Genomic DNA, 27132 nt, shown 5'->3' on the forward strand with positions numbered 1-27132 from the left:
TCTGTCACTGTTGTGGTAAAAAGTACGCCAGTTTTTGAAGGACCACCCTTTTGGGGAGGAGACCGATGACCGTGCATGGGCTAAGCACTCCACTTCCGGGGTGCGAGCTTAAAAGGCAAGGAGATAATGGAAGTAGGATGTCTTTCCTGCTCTCCTGGTCCGATGACTGCGCTGCACAGACAGACGCTGACTGGAGTTTGACTCGGCCCAGCTTGCTGTAGCAGCACATGCTTGACTCGGCTCTCACTCCCCCAAAGGTGGCCTTGGGCTTTTGGTGAGTTTTATACGGAATATAGACTAAGCTTAGACTTAAGACTATTTGTTTTGTATTTCTACTTTCCTATCCCTCTAATCAACATCACCTTGTAACTACCAAACAATAAAAGCTCTAACTAGAGACCAGAGGCTTCTTTACCTTACTGATCTGGGAGATAAATTAAGGGAAAGGTTAAAGAGGGGAGATTAATGCTCTAGTATCCAATTTTAAATCTCACACTGTGTTAAACTTTGTCACAATCTCTGTGGGCCTAGGTTAATTTTCCTCTAATACATGGAGATTGGGTCATTATAAGGTCCCTACAGTTTTCATTGTCCATGAGATAATCTTTTAGGGAAAGATGCAGAGGTCCGTCCTTGCCATTATAACATTCAAAAACTTTTGGTGACTCCCTATTTTCTATAGCAATAAAACTTTATTTAAACATTTTAATTATTTTTTTTTATTCTAAAAACCATTGATACCCTGAAGGCAATACAAAAATAGGCAGCAGGTTGGATTTGGTCTGTGGGTTGTAGTTTACCAAACTCTTAAGATAAATTACAAAGTTTGGGGACAGCTAGATGGCACAGTGGATAAAACACCAGTCCTGGATTCAGGAGGACCTGAGTTTAAATCCAGCCTCAGACACTTGACATTTACTAGCTGTGTGACCCTGGGCAAGTCACTTAACTCATTGCCTCACCAATGAACAAACAAACAAACAAATAAACAAACACAGGAATGAATAAATGAACAAATAAATGAGCAAATGAATGGATAAATAAATTAATTAATTAAGTGACTGGATAAATAAATAAATAAATGTGTGGATGGATGAACAAATGAATAAACAAATAGATGAATAAATAAATTAAAAAGTAAGTCAATGAATTAATTAATTAATAAAATAAATGAATGAATGGTTTTCAGTTTGGCATTTAATGACTTCAACCATCTGGTTTCAACCTATCTTTCTAATCTTTTACTCTAATCTTCTTCCATGTTCCAGCCAAATTGGAACTCCTAGCTCATTCCTGGTATTGTCCTATAGCCATGCAATTGGCAGCCTCTAGTCTATATTGGGAAGACCCTTCCTCTAAATCTCCACCTCTCAAAAATCCTCTCTTCCTTCAAAACTTTATTCTCTCTTCTCAAGGGATTGTTATGAGGAGAACATTTAGCAAACCTCAAATAATGAGAATTATTCTTATGATTACTGTGGTTTACTGCGCCACTAAGACCTGTAGATTTCCATAGGCAGGCGTAGGTTCCTGATATATAGGTCTATTCTCCCACCTGTTCCATTAGATTCTTATTTTGAACGAGTTATACCTTTGCATTATAACTTCCTAGTCACAAGCCTAAGGCCAGGAAGTATCAGTGATACCAAGATTGTATTTATCTATTCATGCTAAACATCAAGTCCACCCATAGGTGCTCTTATGTATTGTTATATAAAGGCATCTGAAATTATAAGAATTTTTCCAGGTCCTCTTATCTGCTATTTTTTTCTTGAGAATGACTTTGTTTCTTTCTAGTGTTTTTCTCATTTCTCTTTTGTAATATTGTGAGTGTGTATTTAAGTTCTGGCTCAATAACATAGGGGGAAAGATCATTTGCTAAATCATAGGCGACTGAGTTCTTCTAATCCGTTCCTTCAACTTCAGGCAGGGCTCACAGCTCGACTTTTTCAGATGAACAGAAATCCATCCTTGTTTCTAAAATCACAGTTATAGAGAATACTAACAGTGTCCATTCTCAGGAAACTTCCTGGCATTTAACTCAAATCCATCACCCTTCCTTTTAAACTTGTTTCCTCTTGTTTAGTACTTTGATGGAGATGGAGGACAGCTGGGCAGTAGACTCTGTGACAACTTTTGGAGAATGTTATTGAAAGGCTTTCTCTCAGCTCCATCTTATCTTTAGTCAATAATTCCAGCCCTGAAATGGGAGGGAGGAGTCCACTTTGAAAAGGGGAAGAAATTTCTCAAAAGAAACATAATGTGAATACCAAAGTCTTAAACTAAACTTTTAAAGAGGCAATAGATTAAGGCAAGGAAGCGGGCCAAAGTATTTCAGTCCTATCCCCTGAAAAAATTCAGATGAATTCTCAAACAGTATTACAAGGCCATAAATACACCAAGCCTGGAAATTAAAGATTTTATGCTTCATCAAAAACTCTTTGAATTTAACTTGCTGGCGTTCTGCCAATGAGGGCAGATCTTTGGGGGAAAGCCCCTATGCCAAAGACCAAAGAGACAGCTGTGTTATGCAACTCCTGAGAGTTTCCAAATCAACACCCACACAGGTCTAATTAGAAACAAATTAAAGTGATCTAGCCTGAATATAGCAGGGCTGTTACTTGAATAAATATAGCAAGGTCCATAATAAAGAGAATAGAATTTCTAGAGAACTGAGCAGTCAACACTGCTAAATGCCTATCCTGTCAAATAAATGTTAGTGTAAACCCCTTGATATCAAGGGTGAAAAAGCTACCAGAAGTTATTTCAGAATACACTTTGTACACATCATCTCACTCATTACTGGGTTGATATTAATGAGGCTGCATAACAACTAAGTGAAAAGTATCTGCTAGACAATAAGAGATTCTAAAAATGTGTTCTGCTAGTCAAAGTGGCATACGAAGTCAATTGTTATTATTATTGTTGATGAATGGAAAACTTTCAAGTGAATACAACTAGAATAAAACAGAATTTTTATATGAGATTTTGTAAGTTGATTTTATAAACATTGGTGTCAATCTCAAATAAAAACAGGGGCTTCTAACCATACATAAGGACCCCTACAGCTGCATTTTTACTTGGAAAACCACAGCTTGACACTATCTATGTTCTGCTGTATTTTTATTTATTTTGGTAACTATTTCCCAATAACAGTCTAATCTGGTTCTCAGCACTGGGAGTATTTCAGCCTTCATAGTACCAGTGTTGGACACTTCTGTTGTGGAAGACAGAACCCTGGGGCTTGTAGTCACTAAGTCTTGGGTTCAAATCTCCCTTGCTATGTATGTGATCTCAAGCAAACCCTTCAATACTCTAGACATTTTAGGTAACTCCCTAGGTATGACCTACGAAATCTGACTGTGATTTGTGCTGGTGGAAGGAATTGCCCAGTAGCTGATGAAATCACAGACACTTCACAAATCACAAACTTATCCATCTTTTAGAAGGGCAGCTTGGGTAGTAGTAGCAGCAGCTCAGGCCTCTGAGCCACCATTCCTCTGGTTCAAGTCCCTCTTTTGATACATTCTAACTGTGGCGCAGGGCAAACCAGGTTTTCTGGAAGACTTTACGCTACAGAACTGTTTCTGATCTTCCTTGGTAGAAAGAATTTTCTCATTCAATAAAATCACAGGTCCAATATCCAAACTAAACCACAGCCTGATATAGCATTTATAGAAAGCCCTTACTAAGTCCAATCAGAGAATCGTTCAAGGCTATTCAAAACCAATCAGGGACAATATCCACTGAATGAGGGCTTAGAGTGTAGCAAAATTAAGGTCTTGCCTAAGCCACTGGTTAAACAAACAATATAAAACCACTGCAAGGTACCCACAGAGACATTTAGGCTTTGAAGATATATCCATATCTATATATACATATATATGAACACATATTTATATGTTTGTCTCTGTGCATACATACACAAATATGCACTTCATAAAACATAGCATAACAAAGGAAAGAATTTTTTTTTGGCTGACCATCTATTACAATGCCCCTTTTTAGGAATATTTTCATCCTTTAAGGAATAGAACTTCAATTAGACCGAGGTCTATTGCAGAGATATCAATCAGTTTTAATAAACAAACCAAAACACAAATAAATGAATCAATTGATAAATATTATTATAAAATGTTGTTTTTTACATTGCTGAATAGAAAGTTAAAAGAGCTCTAGGAATCGACAAGAAATAAAAAAAGCCCCACGTATTTTTGGTGTGCTACCTCTAGGTCAATATATCTTAACTATTATTATCTATTAAGGGTCTACTATATATCATGCACATACATCACCGCAGAGCAAAAACACGAGATAAACCCTATCTCCAAGGGGCTTACATTCTATGAAATTTATTTATTTGTTTATTTTTATTTTTAAAAATTTTTTTGTGAGGCAATTGGGGTTAAGTGACTTGCCCAGGGTCACACAGCTAGTAGGTGTCAAGTGTCTGAGGCCAGATTTGAACTCAGGTCCTCCTGAATTCAGGGCCAGTGCTCTATCCACTGAGCCACCTGGCTGCCCCGACTATGAAATTTGAGTTGATCACTCCCCTTAGAGAGAGGAAAGCCAAGTATGAGAACAATGAGGTTAGGAGACTCACTGGAGTCACTTAAATATGGAGCTAACTGCCTGTCTTGATTCCAAAAGCTTCCTAGACCTAGATCCTTAATACATGAGGCCTTCTGGAAGACTGTTGTGATGTTGTGTTTGGGTTTTTAAAAAGTATTCAGAATATGTTATCAAGTGCTGTTATTGACTGACGTACCTTTTTCAGTGCTTTTAGTTTGGTTCTTGTGTCCTGAGGAAAACGGCTTCTGATCTATAGGATTTTTTTAAAGGGAAAAAGTTCCACAACCGTTTGTAATTTCCTCCTCTGATGTCACCTCTAAAATGCTATGGCCAATTGCTAGCTAAAGTAAGAACTATCTCATCCCACTGGAGAGAATCTTCAAAAGCAATGTGTCCACAGACAGCTGGGTTTGGGGTTGGAGGATCTGACACAAAAGCCCAGCTCTTACTGGTTGCATGACCTTGGGGAAGATCTCTCTGGACTCCTGTTCCCTCAACTGTAAAATGAGAGAGTTGGACCAGATGACACCTAAAGTACCTTCCAGCACTAAATCTCTGTGCATAGAGAAATACTAAAAATCGGAGAAGTGGCAGCTTTAGTTTCTTGGTTTTCTTGGGTTCTTTGGTTTAGTTTAGCTGGGGTTTCTGTTTTGTTTTGGGTAACTGAATACCTGGACTTGTTTTCTCCTGAGGTCTTGCTTTTACTTTAAAAAAAAAAGACCCCACTGATTTTCTTCTGATCCCAAGGTTCTTAGAGGGCTACACCAGTCCCTTTGTCCCCTTAGATTCTCAAAAAGCTATAAGAATTTTCCACTAGCAATGAATAATAGTCGCTACCCATTCACCTTCTTTCTCAAGAGGAGGATGAAAGACTGAAGGACAAATTTGCAAGGCACTTTGTAAGTCTGACATACTCTTTACCGTTTATAGAAATGACCTAATGGATAGTGACAAAGGACCTTCTTTACACCCTTTATTAGTCAAAGGCCTTTGGCCTTGCAAGTGTTCTTCTATGATCATTTCTATGATCTAAGGCAGTTTCCTACTGTGTTTCTCCACCAGACGCTTACTATACATGATTAGAGGGAAAACATCCAGTGATCAAGTTAGCTTAGAGAAAATAGAATCAGTTTCTCTGGTTTCATCATGATTGGACATTTATCTGAACAACTGTAAATGGGGCAATGGATAAGCACTGTTTATTAAGCCTTCAGATGCATCACACACAATTTTGGTTATTCAGTTTTTTCATTGTTACTAATGAAATATGCAATATACCTCCAGAAATCAAAACCTTTGCAATACTGTGCCTGCTAGCATTCCAAATGCAATTAACATTTCATTCAGAATGTATTTTAAATTTACATACTTCTTTAGCGACTTTCCTATTAAAGAGCTCAACAGAAGGCTCTTCAAAAGAGAACCGCAGTGTGTCTGGATGTCATCTTAAGAGGGTGACCTGGCCAGAAGTCCTTGAAGCTTAGGCACAAACCTCTCAGCTGACCCCTTCAGACTATCCGCAGCTTTGGTCCTTTTGAGGAGATGCTTCCAAGAGCTACGAGTCTTGGAACATGCAGAATTCAATTTGGTAGAGGCAGGAGTTGGGATTGTTGGGAACAGAAAGAACCTAGTTTAGGGAATGAAGTTCCCGCTCTAGGCTAAGGTCCAAGAATATTAAGAAACCTGTCTCAGAAATAGGAGGTAGATGAGGCCACTTAATCATCAAAGGTAGAATTAGCTGTTAGAAGGCAGCTAGGGAATTTGCTCCAGGCACATCAATCAGGAATTGAAGAGGACAGGTCATAGGTGAGTGAAAGAATTCACAGAGGGTGGAGCCTTTAGAGTTATAGGAAAAGGGTAAGAAAATCCCAAGGCTCAAAGTCCATGGTGGGAAGAGCTCCTGAGGCCACGTGGGAAAGAATCTGTCTTCTCACTGAGCTAGGTATACATGCAGGGAAAACTTGGGGACATACGTTCAGCAAGTTTAGAGTAGGGAAGGCACCAGACCCTTAACCCTTGAAGGTAGATTGAAGTGGGAATGTCTAAGAGAGGATTGCATGCCCCAACCTCTAGGCACTATATCAGAACTGAAGTTAGGAAGGCTAATTTTGGGAGGTGGATGGAAAAAATCTGGCTCAACATATCAATCAACCAAATAAGAACTAAGGTAAAAGCAGGGGCAAGAAATGCCTGAAGGAGCAAATCGAGATGGAAGGATGATCTCACGAGACACCTAGTTTCCTAGACTTAGCTTGGAGGACCAAGACTTATTTCTAAATCCATTGTGAAGTTATAAACTATATCCCTCGACATTTAGCTCCCTGCAATGTGGACTAGGAAAGAAAAACTAACAAGGGTTGTATGTTTGTTTTGGGAACTGGGACAAGAGATAAAGGAACAAATAGCTAGTTCCTTTCTTGGAACCTCAGCTATCATATGGTAGGAAATCCAGTAAATAGAGAAAGGGTGGCAACAAAGGGGGTGTGGACAGTAGTCAGAGAACCAACTCTTAAGGTTTGCTAGTAGAAGAAAATAGTAATATAGAGAGATGCCTGACTAGGGGATGGGAATGAAACAGCAGAAAAGAGAATAAAATTACGAAGGCTTAATACTGCAATGGATTAAAGTAGAATCCAAGCTTTAGAAGCTAGAGGGGCCCTTAGAAGCCATTTAGTTCAACCACCTCATTTTACATATGAGGTAACCTAGGCCCACTGAGGCGAGATAATGTACCTGCCCAAGGTAACACAAGTAGAATATGAACCCAAATCAATTGTATCACAATGGAATCCTATCCTTCTCAGGACAGTAACCCCTTACTCCAAGAATACACACACACACACACACACACACACATACACGTATGTATATATACATGCATGTATATGTATATATACACATATATATTTCATGGATTTTAATACCTACACACACACACACATACACACAATCATTATCTTTCTTCTAAGCTATTAGCTGTGGTATAGTTCAAAGAGCATGGTGGAACCAGAGGTTAGGAAACATGGACTTGCTGCTATCTAGCTATATGACCTTGAGCAAGTCATTTCCATGCTGGTATTTAATCTCTTTATATAGTATGTCAAATCAAGAGTTGGAATTAGATGATCTCAATGTCCTTTCTGGATATGACATCCAGAACCTAGTGTATGAGGGAAAAAGAGAGACAGAGAGAAACAGAGACAGAGACAGAGAGAAAGAATGATAAATCTATAATCCACCTGATAAAAATTAATCTTTGCCCCCATTTTAAGAACAATTCCAGTTAGATGGTGGCATGGGTGCAGAAAAAGTTAATTGAAATACCTTCCTCTGGTTTTCAGTTAGATCTTGCTCCCTAAGGTATAATGTTTAAGCAACAAGAGTAGGGAATTCAAGAAGATAGACTTGCTAAGGCTAAAAAGTTGACCTAAGTGTCGCCCCACCCTTTCTTACCAAGGTCCATGCTCTTTGAGGCTTTCAGATGAATTGATTCAGGCTGCTTGGCTGGTGTCAGGGATCTGAAGTTGACTTGCTGACCTGCACAATATACTGCTGAATCCTCTGCTGAGCTGTGGAAGGAAGCCATACAAAATATTTAGAGACTGGCATAAAACCTCAAGAAATAAGTTGAAAAGTTCCCATTAGGAGCAAATCCCCTCAATCATTCTCTCCACCCGTCACAGACCGCACATTTAAAATCAATCAGTAATTCTGCAGCTTTGATGCGTTTACATGCATTTTCTCACATGGTGCACATTTAAATAAAAAATATTCACTGCCTATCATCTGTTTTACTCTTTGCTGCTTTCCATGAAGTAGAATTCTTCTGTACTATATATAATATCAAGGAGGAGAGACAACTCTCCTTTATTTTATCTCCAGGCAAATGCCATGCCTTGAAGGACTCCCCCCACCCCAGTCCTACTAAGCCCTGAAACTTGAAAAGCAGCTCCCAAATAGATTGTGCTTCTTAAGAGCTGTGGGAGAGTTTCAGCCAAAGTTAAAATTCCAACCCTTTTAATGAATGTCATCTGCTATGTGGTTGATGACTACAGGAGATTTTGTCTTATTTTGGTTTGACTTTTAAAAGTACCAAGTACCACATTTAAGTCTATTACACACACACACACACACACACACACACACACACACACACACTCTCTCTCTCTCTCTCTCTCTCTCTCTCTCTCTCTCTCTCTCTCTCTCTCTCCTTATGTCCCAAACACCCATGTTTGTGCAGAGTTCAGCAACTATTCTAAACGAGGTTGGGGGGAGGGGGAAGAAGAAACCCAGCTGAAGATGCTGACACAAAACAGATCAAATACCCATTGTACATTTTCTAGAACTTACAGAAAATTTCAAAGTATTTTATTCCTGATGAATATTTCATTTACTTCCCTTTTGGGAGATAGTTTAAGAAAATTATTGAAGAAAAATTCTTCTTACCCTATATAGAACAAAAGATATTTGTAGAAAATCTAGCACTAAGTATTCTGAAAACTAAAGTTCTCATTCATTTCATTCAATTTTCACCAATTGTAAAAAAAAAAAAAAAACCACACACATTTATTAAGTACTTACTGTTTACCAAGAACTGTTCTTGGCACTGGGGATATAAAGATGAAAATAAAACCCTCCCTTACCTCAAAAAAGTGTAGAATATACTGGGGGGAAACAACATATACATGTAAGACAGATACAAATAACATACCAAGTAAATAGAAGGTGGTAATTTGTGGGAAGGTGACTAATAGTTGTTCAGATGAGGAATGGTTTCAGGTGGGGGGTGGGAGGAACTGCATTTTGGGGAAGGGTAAGGATTCTCAAAAGTGAAGGTGTGGAGGGACTGCATTCCAGGCATAGGGGACAGACAGCCTTTGCAAAAGTGTAGGGATGGGAGATGGAATAGCCCTTGGATCAGTGTGGCTGGACCACAGAGTACATGAAGAAGAATTTTAATAAGTTTGAAGGATAAACTGGAGCCTATAGAGGAACGGCTTTAAATAGCAAAAAGGAGAGTTTGCATTTTATCCTAGAGGCTAAAGGCACCCATTGAAGATTCTTCATCAGACCTCACTTGTGCTTTAAAAATATCATTTTGGCATGCATGAAATGGAAGAGAGAGAGGCTGGAAACAGGTGGGTGATATCAAAGTAAAACCATGGTTAGTGAAAACTCCTTTTTGCGGGGGAGGAGGCAATTGGGGTTAAGTGACTTGCCTAGGGACACACAGCTAGTAAGTATCTGAAGCTGGATTTAAACTTGGGACTTCTTGACTCCAGGACTGGTGCTCTATCCACTGTACCACCTAGCTGCCCCTGTGAAAACTCTTAAGGAATGAGCGATTCTGTGCCTCTGAGTTATTTTTGGACTGTATATGGTGGGAAAAGGCATTGGATCCTGAGTCAGAAGGCATGGGTTTGGATCCTGGTGTGATCACTTCCTATCGTTTTGACCTCAGGCAAGTAATAATCTTTCTGAACATTCTAGCTCACTCATCTTTAAGATGATGCTAATAATGCTTTTTTTTTTGGGGGGGGGACAGGGAGAAGTACTTTGCAAACCTTAAAGCACTATGTAGCTATGAATTTATATTAATTATTTTTAGATTCTTAAATGCAGGAACCTTTTCATTTTCAACTGCTTTAGGAAACTTCCTAAAGTATATTCAAGCTCTTTGGATTTCTTAATCAGAATGTCCTTACTATAATTGAAGTTTTTCATGATGACTCAAGGTCATTACTATACACATCAGTCATTGCCTATAAACCATGATGTCATCAGTCATTAAGGAGCTTGGACTTTTTTTTTCTTTATAAATTATTGCTTTTTAATGGTTTTCTTGTTATGTAGCAGTTAGCTGTCATCTCTTCTTATTGTCAATATCCTATTTGTATTATTCCTTCTCCTCTGCTGATTTACTGCTTTTCATTTGCCGCAGGGTGGAAGAGGGGATAATTAAACTTGTTAGAATCACATGTTAAGTAAGAATAATTATGTCCTGAGCAAGGACTTGAGAGGCTGGCCTGTGAATACAATCCATGGGCTAAGCCTATGGACTTTGTGACATTCATTCCCAAGAACTTTTCTTTTTGACTTACGTGGATATGTCTTAAAAAACTAAACTAAAGGTAAGGATTGCAGCATCAGACTTGATAATGACACATTTTTACAACTTTAGGTTGGACTAAATGGGTATCACATGCCAATCACAAACCCCTAAGTTTGTCCAATATTTATATTCTTTTATTCAATTACTGAACAAATATTAACTGAGCAATGATTTTGTGCCCATTACTGTGAGAGGTGCTGTCTTTAAACACATTATAAAACAGTCTTCAGCCTCATGGAGTTTGGACTCTGTTAAGAAGTATTTTTAAAAATAACTGGAGGCCGGGGCAGCTAGGTGGTATAGTGGATAAAGCACCAGCCCTGGATTCAGGAGGACCTGAGTTCAAATCTGGCCACAAACACTTGATACTTACTAGCTGTTTGATCCTGGGCAAGTCACTTAACCCTCATTGCCCTACAAAAAAACAAAAACAAAAACAAAAAACTGGAGGCCAGTTATCAATTTTCTAGAATTCAGAAGGGCGTCTTTGATAACAAATTGACAGACATCTTTGGGAGAAACTTTAGCTGGCTTTAACAAGCTGGGTAGTATAGTGGATAAGGTGCTATACTTGAGAGTCTAGAGAATTTGAGTTCAAATCTGGTCCCAGATATGCACTAGCTGTTTGACCCTGGGCAAGTCAGTAACTTCTGCCTACAGAGCAACTACTTCCCAGGATTATTTTGAGGCTAAAATGAGATATCCATGAAATGACATCTTAAAGTGTTATAAGAATGCTAGCTATCATTATTATTATTTTTAGAATCTACCCCAAGCATATTTTTTTCAGTATCATATTCTCACTGTCATTTTCCCTGCAACAAGCATAGATATTTGAGATAAACTGTTACTCTTCCCCCCACAATGGCCCCCAGTTATGGTTGGAATGTCTCTCTTTAAACTTTGCTTTAGTGTCTTCTAAATATTTGAAGGCCTCAGTTTTTCTTTCTTTTTTTTCTCAAAGACAAGATTGTTGTTGGATTTCCATGGGGAAAGAGTCCAGTGGTTGATGAATATCATCTCCTTGAACTTCTAGCTATAACTGGACACCTGTCTTCACAACTTAGGCTATGACTGTATCCAATTGTGTGTGTGTGTTTGGTAGGGCAATGAGGGTTAAGTGACTTGCCCAAGATCACACAGCTAGTAAGTGTCAAGTGTCTGAGGCCGCATTTGAACTCAGGTCCTCCTAAATCCAGGGCCAGTGCTTTATCCACTGTACCACCTAGCTGCCCCCTCCCCCCAATTAGTTCTTAAATTGTTAGACATAGGGCAAAAATTCTGGGCCATAGATTTTCTCAGAAACACAGGACCAAATCATTTATGAAAGGGCCTTTGGACCTTTAGTTCAACTCCCTCAATTTACAGGTGGGGAAACTGATCCCTAGAAAGAAAGATTAAGTCATAAATTCACAGAGATAACAGCGTCAGGCCATGAACTTGAGTGTCCTGACTTCAAACTCAACATTCTTCCTACTCTACCATGATACCCTGATATTTCTTAATTTCCTCCCAAGGTTTTCTACTACTTGTCCCTCCATCTCCAAAATGTAAACTCATGTAGAATTTTTAAGGGTTGCTCTATTTTCTTGGATTTAAGTATTGCTTATGTAGCTATTTTAAAATAAAATGAAGCCTTGAATGAAAAAATGTAGGCCTAATTCATATGATAGAATAGGGATGTCAGTCAATCGGTTGATAAACATTTATTAAGCATTTACTATTTTCCAGGTACAAAGAAAGGCAAAAACCAAACCAAAACAAACAATAACAGTCCAGGCTCCTAAGGAGCTCACAATCAAATGTGGAAGACTATACATCAAATGAAACTGCAAGGGTCTAGAGGATGGAATGGGAGTACCAGGCCTTTCAGCCAGGTGGGAAATGATCATGCATCTGTCCTGGGCTCTGTCCTTAAAGAGAAGAGATGGGAGGAACTCTCCAGGATGTCTACTCTCCACTCTCTACAACAGAGGGAAGACAGAGCCCCTGGGATGCAAAGTACTGAGGAGGTGTGAGTTTCAGAGTTGATTTGATTTTTCAGGAAGCTATCTTTCTGGAGACAATGGTGAAGTCCAGGTGGGCAGCCAGGTGGAAAGTGAAGTCAAGGTGGATGTCAAGATGGGCCACAAGGGTTGGCAAGAAAAAATCCTTGAATAGATATTCTATGCCTATAAAGCATGAAGAATGTCCAGGAGAATAAACAAATCTTCATTTTTTTTAAAAGGAAAAATGCTTCACTTTTGTGAGGTGCTTTTTCTAACTAAATGCTCCGAATAGTTGATGTCAAAGTGCTAATTAACCACAAAAGGGCTGGAGTTAACGCAGACTTTCAGATTCCCTGATTCCCTGATGGCTGGAAGGGTCATTTTCATAACCCCTGTGGTGTCTGTGATTTCAGAAGTGAGGTAGAAATAAAGATGTGAGTTTAAAAGTCACCTGAAACATGTGAATCAAGAAAAATGGTCAGTCCTCAAACATTTATTAAATGTTTACTATGTGCCAGGCAGTGTGCTAAGCACCGGGTATGTGCTAAGCAAGACAAAAAGAAAGGCCTTGACCTTAGAAAGCTGGCTTTCTAATGGGAACCCTTTTGGTGGATCCCTGGGTCATCATCATGGGATTCCTTCCCCAAAGCAGGGCCAAGACCTTCTCATCCTGAGCTATTCTTTCTTGTTCATGTATTCCTATAAACCATGAAGCAAATCTTGGAGGTATCCATGTGTCGCTGGGGCCATGTATCATCTCTCAGTCCCACTACATGACTCCTCCATTTTGAGTCAGACGTAACCTAGAGAATGTCTTTTCTTTGCCTCTTCTTGAGAGCAAAGTCATTGTTAGTAATATGCTGGAAACGTATGACCATGATTGCCCTTGTTATATTGCCCTTGTTATGTGAGGCAACGCTGCTGCCTTTGGTTTATTTGTCATTTCGATGCTCCTCAGATCATGTCATTCCATGGTCTGCATCTTTATAAACATCTTGGGGAGAGGCAACTGGGCATAACTGATGTCATGCTAGACTTAAAATCAGGAAGACTTGTATTCAAATTGGACACCAATCACTTATTAGCTGTGTGATTCTGGCCAACTCAATAAACCTGAGACTCAGTTTCCTTAACCTTAAAATGAGAATAAAAGCAGGACCCATTTTTCAGTGCAGTCATCAGGATCAAATGAGGTAACATTTATAAGATGCTTTGAAAATCTTAAATGGCTGTATAAATGCTAGATGTGGCTGCTATTGACATCATTGATAAATTAAATTGATGGACTTTGGTGACAGTGAGCGGTTTGGGATTGACAAAACATTGCATAATTTTCCAAGTTCAATCTGGCTCAGGCTCCTTTAATTAAATTCTATATCCAGCTCATTGTCCATATGCAAAATGTCTAAATTATTAATGTTGGTAGACTAATTTGATGGAGTGCCCATCAAGCTACAAATCACAGTTTCAATAACATTTTTTTGTTCGTTTTTTGGCAGGGCAATGAGGGTTAAGTGACTTGCCCAGGGTCACACAGCTAGTAAGTGTCAAGTGTCTGAGGCCGGATTTGAACTCAGGTCCTCCTGCATCCAGGGCCAGTGCTTTATCCACTGTGCTACCTAGCTGTCCCCTTCAATAACATTTATTAACCAACTTAAAAGTCATAAATAGATTTATCTTGGGGAGAAATAACATCTCCCCTTCAAATGTCCTCAGACACTTGACATTAGCTGTGTGACCCTGGGCAAATCACTTAACCCTCATTGCCCTGCAACAAAAAAGAAAAAAAACATAATTGGATAATTCAAATGACTAGTTTATATTTTGACAAAAAATTCATTTCCCATTTTATCATGGATCACTGGCTTCACCTTATAGGTGGATATTTCAAAAGGGACATTGGTGCCTTTTATCATCATGACCGTCATCACCACCATCATCATTGCTAGCATTTATATAGCACTTTAACATTTACAAAACATTTTACAAATATTATCTCACTTTATTCTTACAACCACCTTAATAGGCAGGTGCTTTTTTACCTCCTTTTTACAGATGAGCAAACTGAGGCAGCCCACAGTTATTTGATGTACCCAGAGTTACATAGCTAGTAGTTGTCTGAAGCCAAATTTGAATTCAGATCTTCCTGACTGCAGAACCAATTCTCTCTCCAAGGAGCCACCTAGCTGCCTCACACACAGAAGGATAATTATTAGCACATATCCTCCAACTCAGGGGTGGGTGTCAAATTCACCTAGAAATGGGGGCCACTTATTTATACGTAATGATCCCGATGGGCTGCACTTTGACTTAGTTTTAAAATGCAATGTTATCCATATTTTATTGCATTTGTATTTCCTTTGTTAAATATTTCCGAATTACATCTTCATCTGACTTGGGCTTCACCGGAGGGTATTGCAGGCAGGTGGCCCCTCAGGTGGCATGCTTGACATTTCTGTTCTGACTCTTCACTGAATCTAAGAAATGTTAGATCTAGAAAGAACTTTACTGATCATCTTGCCTAAGCCTGAGATAGCCCTTTGCATTTTTGGATAGCTTCATGTGTTAAGAAGGTTTTTCATATAGTGAGCAGAAGTCTGCCTCTATAACTTCTGTTCATTGTTCCTAGTTCTGATTTTGGGGTGGGGAACAGAAAAAAATCAATCTTTTTTTTTTTTTTTTTAGTGAGGCAATTGGGGTTAAGTGACTTGCCCAGGGTCACACAGCTAGTAAGTGTTAAGTGTCTGAGGCCGGATTTGAACCCAGGTACTCCTGGCTCCAGGGCCGGTGCTCTATCCACTGTGCCACCTAGCTGCCCCTAATCTTTTTTTTTTATAAGGGGAAGAAAGGTATACTGTCCTCCTATATCTTTTCTTCTTCAGTCTAAGCATCCCCAGTCCATTTAACCCATCTTCACATGGCTTCTTTGACTCCTCTTGTCTTCTGATCACCCTCCTCAAGATACACTTCAGCTTCTTAGCTTGTTCATATCCTTCCTCACTACAGCACCCAGAATTGATTTATTTTGGGGGGGCAGGGCAATGAGGGTTAACTGACTTGCCCAGGGTCACATAGCTAATAAGTGTCAAGTGTCTGAGTCCAGATTTGAACTCAGGTACTCCTGAATCCAGGGCCAGTGCTTTATCCACTGCACCACCTAGCTGCCCAAGCACCCAGAATTGAAAACAATATGCCAGATACGGTCTGACCAGGACAGAGTATAAGGAAATTAACACTTTATTTATTCTGGGTATTCAGTCTAAGACCACATTAGCTTTTTTGGTTTCCATGTACTCATACTCATCTCAAATTTCCCTTTTTTAGGGTCCAGATCTATGATTTCATCTATGTCGGGAGTTACCAGTGAGGAAACTCCTCCTCAACTAATACAGATTGGCAAATATTCTGCAATCTATAGGTTTAGAGAGATGGTTGGGGCACTTAACAGCTGCCTGACACTGGGCAAGTTGTTTGACCTTGCTTGACTCAGTTTTCTCATCTGTAAAATAGAGATAACAATAGTTCCTATGTCCTGGGGCTTTTTTTTGGGGGGGGTGTTGGTGGTTGTTCTTTAGCTTTGAGCAAAAGTATTTATGGAGAAGGTATAGCAAGAATAGTTGGTACTGGGAGCCAGATGAGAATGAGTAAGTGGCTTCTCAGTTTCCCACTATGGAATAATATTTATAAAATGCTTTGCAAACTTTAAAGGAATACATAAATGGTGGTAATAATAATAATGTTATTAATAGCTTGTTATTTGTTCAGAATCACACAGTTAGCATGTCTTAAAGTCAGAACTTGAACCCTACTCATCCTGAATCTGAAGCCAATCCTCTGTACATGTTATGCTTTAATGATAATTAATCTAACTTAAGGATAATTAATTTAATGAGCTTAAAGCTCATTAAAATCCCCAGGACTTTTTCATATGAATGGTTGCCTAGCCAGAACTCTTGTCATTTAATTTTTATGAAGTTTTTGATCTATAGTCAAATATAGGTATTTTTTACTTATCCTACTAAAATTTTTATCATATTAGATTTAGCCCATCATTCAGGACTATTGAGATATTTTGGTATCCCAAGTCTGTTATTGGTCACCAATTAGCTGTGCCTTTCTTTGTGTCATACATAAACTTTATCAATATGCCATTCTGTGCTTTCATGCAGGTCTTTGCTGATGGCATAGCCCAGAAGAATGGACAATGACACGGTCTTGTGGCAGTCCAATAAGCAAACACCATTCTCTAGGATGACAAAGATCTGTAATCATTATTCTTTGAATTGGGGCACTCAAACGAGGTTAAATCTACTTTTCATGCAATTGTTCATATTATAACATCCTAGAATCATAAAAAAAAAAAACATAGCATTTGAAATCTGGGAGGAAACTGGTATCACATTGTTCACCCTTACAGATAAGGAAACTGAGACTAAGTACTGAAATGACTCATCCAAAGTTACCGTAACAGATCCAGGGTTAAAACCTAGTTTTCTTTGGTGCTTTTTCTACTACAGCAAAAGATCTTGAGTTGTTCTCAATACATTAATTGATTGAAAAATATGAATATAGTTGTTCAAGCACTTCAAAATCTACTAATCTGAGAGGCCATAGAGAAAACTAGACAAAATAATGGCAAAGATGTCAAGAGAGGCTTCAATTCAAATCCCCATTGTGACACATATCAATTATGTAAGTAAGGGGTAGATTGCAATCCATTTGAGATTCAATTTCTTCACTTATAAAATGAGGCTAATAATACCTATAGTATCTATCTTGCAGAATTCTTGGGAGGAACAAATGTGATAATGTAAGCTCTTTGCAAACTTTAAAGTGCCATATAAATGTCAGCGATTACTATATTATTAATATTAACTACACCATAACCCATCCCACATATCTCCATTTTGGTCCACAAGGATATCATGAAATTTGCCATTCTTATAATATTGCATTTGGGAATTTTGCCAGAAATAAAAGTCAAACTCATAAGGCTGATAATTTAAAGAACACACCTCCTTTTGTTTTTTGAAAGTCAGTATGATTTTTTTTTTTCCATTTTCAATCTTTCACCACCTCTTATACTCCTTGTGATTTTTCAAAAGTCATCAACAGTGGCTCACCATTTGCATCTATGGTTTGGCTCTTTCACTACTCCAGAATATAGTTCATCTGGGCCTGGTGACTAATTCATTAACACCAACTAAATATTCTCTTACCATTACCTCTTTTATTTAACATTTCAATCTCCTGTTAATAAAATTTTCTCCCTACATTTGCCAGGCTGAAAAATATTCTCATTGGTGGGTAAAAATGCTTCAAGATAAGAGTTGAATAGTCTTACTTTTAGCCACCACTTGTCATCACTCCATCCACTGTAATCATCAATCCTAATCCTTGTTGATTTTCCTCTCAACCCAACACAATTATAAAAATCGCAGCATCAGCTTTTCCTGTTTAGAAGTAGTAACTTGCCTTGCTTCTATCTTCTGTACATTTCTCTTAAAAACAGTTTCCTGTCCACTTACCCTGGTCTCTTTAACCAGTCTCCCTTTTCTTACTAATATAATTTTATTCTTGAGCATATCCTAGCTACTTTTTTTTTTTCCAAGCCAATCTCCTCCTATAGAATTGTAGGCCATGGGATATTTTCTAACTTTTCTCTAAACTCTGAAATCTCTCCAAAAATGTGTGGCTCACATCAAACTGTGTACTCAGTATGCCAGTATCATTCTTCCTGATCTCTCATGGACATTAAGAAGGAATGGGGGCAGCTAGATAGCGCAGTGGATAGAGCACCGGCCCTGGATTCAGGAGTACCTGAGTTCAAATCTGGCCTCAGACACTTAACACTTACTAGCTGTGTGACCCTGGGCAAGTCACTTAACCCCAACTGCCTCACCAAAAAAAAAAAAAAAAAGAAGAAGGAATGGTGGGGGCAGCTAGGAAGCGCAGCAGATAAAGCACTGGCCCTGGATTCAGGAGGACCTGAATCCAGTCTCTGGCACTTGACATTTACTAGCTATGTGACCATGGGCAAGTCACTTAACCCTCATCGCCCTGCAAAAAATAAATGAATGAATGAATGAATGAATGAAAAAAAGAAGGAATGGTAATAAGTTCATCCCATGGTTCCTATCATTTCTACTCTGACAATAGATATTTCCTTATTGGTCAGCATCAGGTTTGGAATAATTGTCTTCCTTGTTGATCCCTTCACCTTCCAAAAAATGAAATGATATTAAGGCAAGTTAAACATTTGTCAGCTGCTATGCTTTTAGCAGCTAGAGCATTCTGGTAAGCTGTCCATATTGTTGAATTCAACCATATTCTATTTCCATGTAAGTTTTGCTAACTTGTAGAACTCATCATCTGTTTCTTTCTTTTGTTTTAGATTCCCACCATGATATTGCTGCTTCCTCCGGGAGGCAGGTACTGCAGTGGATAGAGTACTAGGCCTGGAGTCAGAAAGTCCTGGGTTCAAATCCTGCCTCAGTCACTAAGTAGCTGTGTGACCTTGGGGAGGCTCCCTAACCTCTGTCTGCCTCAGTTTCCTCATCTGTAAAATGGAGATAATAACAGTACCTCTCCCTCAGAGTAGGTTGGAAGGATAAAATGAGATATTTTTAAAGGAAAATGCTAGCAATGTTGTTATTGTTATTCCACCAGGAGAGATTTACCCAAATGCAGTTCTCATTCGTGAATTTCCACAGTTGTATCATCTTGATTTACATGCTGCTTTATTCTGCTTTTGCATTTTTGTGAGGTAACATACTCTCAAGTCTCAGGATTGTCTAACAGGTTAAATTTATTTCTTGCATTAAGAGCTCCAGTAGCTTTGTTTATTACTCATACCATGTGCATATGCATGTAGACACTCCAGGCCATGAGGATCATTGGCACCCTTGTGCACTGCTGGTCTCCTTCCCATTATATCTGCTGCCGTCACAAGCATCTGGCTTAGTTGACAAATATGGACAGTTTCCTCCCTCTCTTTCCATTTTCAGTTTAAAGTCTTCTTCAATAGATCCTCGGCACCTCCAGGCACAAGTATTTTGTTTTTGTTTTCCTGGCCATCATTAGAGAGGGTCTATATGACCTCAGGAACCCATCATCCCTGTGTTTGAAGTCCTGCTCCAGAAAGTCAAGTCCCATTCTCTGAAACCATCTTGTTTAACTGTTTCTTCACTTCCTCTATCCCCATTTTTATTAAGAAGCCCCTGGCTGGCTAGGGATGGCAACAGCGATACAAGCATCCCCAGTTCTGTTTCCTGCCTGAGATCCCTTCCATTGATGCCCTGAAGGTACGTTCTAGGGTCCTTTTACTGATACCATTTATTTTCCCAAGAATCACTGGAAGGGAGAATTGGTCAGCAGCTTTGCTGAGTCTCAGAAGGCAGCAGACCTGATTGTTCATATAAGAGAAACATAGAAAGACTTTGTTCTTCTGAGGACCCATTTTAGATGCCCTCTGTCCTGGCAGAATCTGGGGCTCCTCATCACGAGGACCTTCTTCCTCAAAAAGCATAGTTCCACTCTAGTCCCACAGTGCCAAAGGCAAACGAGCCTTTCAGTAGCTCTAAATGGGACCTTTGCATTCCCCTGTGGTGCTCTGTTTTCTTCCTGAAGCATTTTTTCTCTTCTTTCAGGACACACTTCATTCTTCTCCATGAGCTGGAGACTAGAGAGATCTCTCTCCATTTCCCTCTAAAAGGGAGACCAGTCTGTATTTGCACACACCTACCTGTAACTTGTCTCTGTAATGAGCGTGAATCTCTTCAAAGCACCTGAACATTGAGCCCCTTTGCCTTCCATACTTGCTGACACAGAGATCATCAGTTCTCTGGGACTCTCAAAAGCAAACAGGCAATTTGTTGTGCCAGGGGTTCTGCCAACAGGTTGCAATGAGCTTTTTAAAATAAGGCTCTTTCCTGTATTTCTCTCAGACTTTCCCACCTTTTCCAAGTTATCTGGCACTTTTTGCTTCGGTAATTTGCTTTATAATTAGCAAGTTTCCTAGCTGTTAGCAACGAGAGGGGCTTTTGAAGAAATTTAAATTGCTACTTTTTGCCTCTTCCTGACACTTTGCACATCAACCTATTTTTTCCTTTGCTTCTTTGCCATGATACCATCTTCTGCACTCATCGGTATCCTGGAGCAACTAGGTGGCTCTGCAGAAATGTAGGTGATGACTTGAGCTCATTAAGACCAACTTGATTCTTGCTTACATTTAAGAGAGTCTCATTTATTCAAGGTTTCAAACCCCTGTTAATCTTTTTTTTTTTCTATATTTCCCAGTCTGAAGATTTTTCTCATTGGTAAGTAAAAGAGATGCAAGATAGGAATTGAATAATTCTATGTAGAGGTACCAATTATCATCACTCCATCCACTGTAATCATCAATACAAATCCTTTTTTGACCTAGGTCTAAGGGCCTAGTATAAGTTTGAGAGAAAGAAATAGATCTGGGGAACATTTTGAAGGAAAAATCAACTGTGTAGTCTTCAGATACGAAGGTAAAGGCATTTGACAAGGAAAGTAGGACTACGTTTCTATTCATATTCTTTTCCTTTCATGTAGCAAACATGTAGGACTTGCTTTGAGCCAGAATATTCATGTGACAGCATATTTGTGAGGAAAGGGATCAGTGGTGGTCTTGGGCCACTACTGACGTAAGCAACACTTTGTTTCAACTGAGTGATTCAGCATTGTCCCTAGGGCGACTGCCCGATTCTACCTGGGGTTTTGGTCTTTGGGGAAAGAGTATTATCTCCTTGGTTTATTTCTCAATGGTTTTGAAGAAAATATTTATCTATATGGTTCACAGATGGAGCTAGGTCATCAGTTAGATTAGAAGGTGAAAGGAAGAGCTACCTGAGACTGACTATAGACTCATCTGCCTTTCTTATTGTAGACAGAGGGTTTGATATACTCTCAAGAGTATTTTATCTGTACAAAATCTAGGCAAAGTACTTTCTCAGGCAGGAACTACCAAAGAGATGTTATCAGAGGGATAAGTAAAAGACAATTCCAAAGTTTTGGCTTGGGTGAGTGGTAGGGTGATGGTATCCTTTACAGTAAGAAAGGAGGAAGCTGGAGGTGGGAATAACTTTGAGACAGAATGATAATGACTTTAACTTTGGCCACATTAAGTCTAAGATGATGGTAATACATAGCAATGGTAATAATGACCATTCATGTTGATATAATACTTTATGGTTTACTACGACTTAATCATGATGGTGAATTCAGTTCCTGAAAATATGATTGTGGAATATGAATACATTTTAAAAAGAGTAAACTACAAAGATCAACAAGGAAATAAATGTAGAAAACCCACTATCTGATCTGGTTAATTTGTAGACTTACTGCAACTTCTGTTGCTGTCTTTTTGACAACTTACATTAAAAAGAAAACTGTAATAGAAATGACAATAGCGTTGCTGAGATTAGACAACCAAAGATACTTCATAGGGTTATCTTGGGACATAGTATGGTATGAAATATGTGTTTTTTAAATAGCTATAATAAATACAGAAAACAGCAATGGGGCAATTTAATGATTTTTTTAAAACTCATCAGAAGGAAAAAAATCTATGAATTCAACTAGTCAAATGGTGTATATGCTTAGTAAATCTCTGTTATGCTCTTGTGATTCTGAAAATTATTGATTTTTTTAGTTTCTATTATAGAATTTATGTAATACTGGGGACCCTTCTCAATATTTTTGGATTATATATAGCATTTCTTTAATTTTTAGGTTCCATTAACTCTCCTAGAATAGCTCTCTAACTTTGAAACACCCTATGGTCTTCATTAAGTCAGAAAATGAGTTACAACCAAAGAAATAAACTTTTGTTTCTAATAAGTGTTTGCATAAAGCTTTTTTTCCTGTTAGCTTCTGCTCCATCTTTAAAACTTAAAGCATAAATGGAAATGTAGACATGCTTTTGAATATTTTAGAAAGTACAAGCTCAACACTTACAATCTTATGCTTAACCATCATCTCGTTAAAATTAGGGTATCAGAACAGAAATTGTCTGACAATGTGAATCCTTCATCAGGATGAAAGTGATAGGCATTGGTATGAAATTATCTTCCTGTAAAAAGGGCAGTTAAAATGAAGTTGCTTATTTTTCCCCCCAGAGAAACAGTGGGACCACATGTAAAACACCCCCACTATTTTAGACATACCTGTGGTTATAATCTTCAAAGTCCAGTTCCAGACTGGGATGCGGTGGTAGAGGTGGCGGGATGTCACTCTCAGCCCAGTTAGCATCTGAGAGTAGCAGGTCTAGAAACAGAGAATAGATGAAGTTGTAGCAAACTGCAGGGAGACCCTTCCAACTCCCCAGCAAGCCCCAATTCATCTCAAAGATCCAATTTAAACTGAAACATAAACCAGCCTTGAAATGAAGATTACCTCTAATTGAAAATGCACTTCCCCAGGATTCACAGAACAGATAATGTAGACATACATTTGCAGATGTAAACCTAAATACCCTAATATATTTTATAAGGGTGACCTTGTTCACAAGGTGGTGGCAAAGTTGGGAAACAATGATGGGTCTATTCGTGGTACTAAACTTTTACTTGTTTGGATGACCTGAGGAAAATGAGGTCAATGTATCCTGACTCAGTTTTTCTACTTGGAAAAAGATCACAAGCATGAACTACCTCCTTAAAAGCCTTTTTTAAAAAATTTTAAAAAAAGCATTCTAATCCAATTTTATATGTGTATCTCTATCTGTGTAATAAGAGAGAGAAGAAGGAGGGTGAGAGAGAGAAGGAGGGAGGGAGGGAGGGAGGGAGGGAGAGAGAGAGAGAGAGAGAGAGAGAGAGAGAGAGAGAGAGAGAGAGAGCGAGAGCGAGCGTGTGCACAAGTGAGCACATACAACTGAAACAATTCTTTCTGGGAGGAAAAGGAAGCTGGCCCATGGTCCACATAGACCTGGAAATACTTGAGCCAGACAGCTGGGAGCAGGTGGTGCCTCATCTTCTGCTACCAGCTAGGGCAGATAATTGGTACTTTCCCCTTGGTATGGTAACAAGGGAGGAAGGGTTAGGGAAAAGGAAGACAGTGTTCATTGGGAACTGTCACACCCAAATAAATACACACTTCGATAACAGGTCCACACCACCAGCAACATCTTTGTAGTCATTGGTTCTACATGGTTCCTTTGGATTCAGTCACTGGGCCTATAGATGTAACCTACATGTCCCCTTCTCAGCATAAAGATCTGCCCTCTGTTTGCTCCCTCTTCTCCATCTTATTTCTTCTCCCCAGAAATCTTTCCTAACCAACTGCAGGACCATACAACATATACAAAACCTCTGGAATTTTCTCCCAAACAGCTGGTGCTGTGCATTCTGGAAATCTGAGCCTCTGAAAGCAGGATTATACATGAAACAATGAGTACATGGAGAACTCTGAAAGACGACACTCTTCTATAGTCCCAGCAATTTATAACATAGGTACATCTGTCCATATTGATTTCATTTATTTAGCAAATAATCTGGGGGATAGTATTGGGGGCTACTATGTGTTAGTCATTGTGAGAGCTTTAAGGACACTTTATAATTACTGAGGATATCCTGGGGATGGGAGATTAAATTTACTCAGTTTGTCTTCAGAGCACAGAACTAGGAGTAACAAGTGACTGCCGGTAAGAGCTTGGGCAAGTCACTTAAGTGCCTCGGAGCCTCAGTTTCCTTATATGTAAATGAGACAGGAGTATAAAATGGCTTTTGAAGATTCTATGAAGTTGAAATGAGTCGAATTGAGTGTTCATAGTGGCAGATTTATTTCATGAAAGAATCTCAGAGTTCATCTAATCTAACAAGATAAGGAAACTGAAGCTTATGAGGGTTAATTGATTTGTCACAGAGTGACAGAATCTGGATTTGAACCCAGGTCCTTGACTTTAAACCCAATGTTCAGGGGCAGCTAGGTGGTGCAGTGGATAAAGCACTGGCCCTGGATTCAGGAGGATCTGAGTTCAAATCCAGCTTCAGACACTTGATACTTAGTAGCTGTGTGACCCTGGGCATGTCACTTAAACCTCATTGCCCCACCCCCAAATAAAATAAAATAAAATAAACCCAATGTTCATTCTTCTGTATTAACAGAACTATCCCAAATGGAAGGCATTCCTTTAGGAAGTGGTGGGATTCCCTCTCACTAGAGGTCTTCAAGCAAAATCTGTATAATCACTTGTCAGATGAATTGTAGAGGGACTTAAATACTTTTGCATGTTTAGGCTTAACTTTGTCTGCTGAACCCCCTTATAATTCTGAATTCTGTAATTCCTATAAAATTTTAAAATAGTTTACTATACAGAGGGAAGCTCCCTAAATAATGTGATGGATTATTCTAATTCAGTACTAAAACAGAAGGAAAAGTTATGGTGCTTTTTTATTCCATTGTTACTAAACTCCACTGGGATCCAATGAACTATAGTCTGTTACAGTTAGGAATCGGGCTGCCCTCTCTTCCAGCAGCTCTGCATCCCTCTCCTTTTTCCCTTCCTCCTCCCCCTCTAGCCTCCTATTTCTATTTCTCTGCCTAACTGCTGCCTCTGCTGGATGCTGGAATAAGAGACAATCTGATGGAGATTGTCACTCCCACGATGGTTGTCTGTTGAGAATCCCTGCTTCTGGTGGCCAGTTAGTCAAAAACCAACGGAGCCACTACTCTTGTTTTCTGTTAGGAAAGCAGTAGTTGAGACTTTCTGTTCTCTCTCCTTTCCTGTTCTTCACCCCATTCCCCCATGTCACATTCCATTCACCTTTGGAAGTGGTTGTATTTATAGCAGGCTCATCATGGAGCAATCATGTGGCATGTTTTATGAACACGTGACTTAAAGGGTGCTTAGAAGTCCCCATTCTCCAGATATCTGTGCCCCACTGGGCGGTCCTGATATATCTCAGATTTTTCTCTCACATCCATTTCCTTGGCTTAGAGTGGTCTAATAAAATATTTATATTACTGAATTGGCCCTAAGAACCTCCAATAAGAAAGCTCTCTGAGGGATATCCATTTGGATCAAGGGGTTTTTTCCTATAAATAGTATGTCCATGTGTATACAGTCTTTGCTTTTCTCCACACATCTACACATCTCCTCCATCTCAGGTTGCCTGCTTTTTTTTTTTTTTTTGTAGGCAATGGGGGTTAAGTGACTTGCCCAGGGTCACACAGCTAGCAAGTGTCAAGTGTCTGAGGCCAGATTTGAACTCAGGTACTCCTGAATCCAGGGCCAGTGCTTTATCCACTGTGCCACTTAGCTGTCCTGTGATTTGATTCTTAATCCCACTTTCACTAAACAGCTCCTTTTCTATGCTGTCTCTGCTGCATTCTACTCAGTTCATATATCCTGGTATGTCCAGGCTATAACTTAACATCTCTGAAGCACTTTTGTGATTGACAATTGTTTTTCCAACAGGGAAGCCAAAGGTTACAATGAATTTGGAATGTACTGGATAGGGAGGTATTTCTTTATACCCTCTGAGGGTTAACATATCAAACTATTTTTATCATTAATTCGTTAGCACAAATTCCTTTATGTGTCTTTCCTATAATGATGGCTAGTAATGACAACTGAAAAGTTTTACATTTATGATCTCATTTGACTCTATTAACAAGCCTAAGAGATATGTACTACAGGCTTATCTTCTCCATTTCACAGATGAGGACAATGACTGATTCAAGATCACAATGTAATTGCCAGAGGCTTATTACTAAACACTTTTCTTCAGTCCAAGACCAGCACACCACATGGGCCTCTCCTAAGTGAAAAAGCAGAGACCTGTGGAACAGGGAAGAGAACTGGTAAATTTTTAAAGGGGAGAAGGTAGAAATTTAGGACTAGAGAGAACAAATGGTATTGCTCAGGAAGAACAGAACTGTGTGGGGAGTAACACAGGGAATCCTTGGCACACAACGTATCGGTAGCCTAGTTGCAGGGTTCATAGATCACTCTAATACTTAAAACATGAAATGAAAGCACATCCCTTGGGTGCCCCTTCATCATCACTAGACATAAAAGCTCCTCCAGTGAAGATGATGTTCATTACCAGCACGCCAACATAAAAATGAATTTTCTGGCACTATTATTTCTACAAATGGTAATTCTAAAAATGTGGTTTTTTTTTTCCTGTGTAACAGCTTGGCAGGGGAAAAAAACTGGAGATCTGTGGGTGGTAAGTACTATTATTGCAGAAATAGATGGAACATAGCACATCAACATTGGATTTGAATGTATCCCTTTTAAAAATATACACAGGAAAGCAAAAAAAAGTAATGTTTTGGCTGTAACGGCTCCCCCCGCCCAAGTCCCTACCCCTAGACATCACATTTTGTCAAGCTAGTATTATTTGCCTAAAGGAGATTATTTTTTAAATTTTTAGAACTGGTGAGTCAAGTTTGCCTGTTTTGCTTTCATTGGGCCATTTGTGGTGGGAT

At 39.0% G+C, this 27132-nt stretch overlaps 1 protein-coding gene across 1 annotated transcript in view; it reads right to left on the bottom strand.

Moving 5' to 3' along the window:
• The window catches only part of PARD3B (par-3 family cell polarity regulator beta), a 1353776-nt gene that overhangs the window by 463352 nt on the left and 863292 nt on the right, over nt 1-27132 (bottom strand). The window contains exons 14-15 of the mRNA XM_043998182.1: nt 22866-22965; nt 8026-8141 (exon numbers count right to left, since the gene is read on the bottom strand). Coding sequence (XP_043854117.1) covers nt 8026-8141; nt 22866-22965 — 216 coding nt within the window. The remainder of the gene's footprint in view (nt 1-8025; nt 8142-22865; nt 22966-27132) is intronic.

Source organism: Dromiciops gliroides, chromosome 3 (genome assembly GCF_019393635.1).
Source record: "Dromiciops gliroides isolate mDroGli1 chromosome 3, mDroGli1.pri, whole genome shotgun sequence".
NCBI lineage: Eukaryota > Metazoa > Chordata > Mammalia > Microbiotheria > Microbiotheriidae > Dromiciops > Dromiciops gliroides.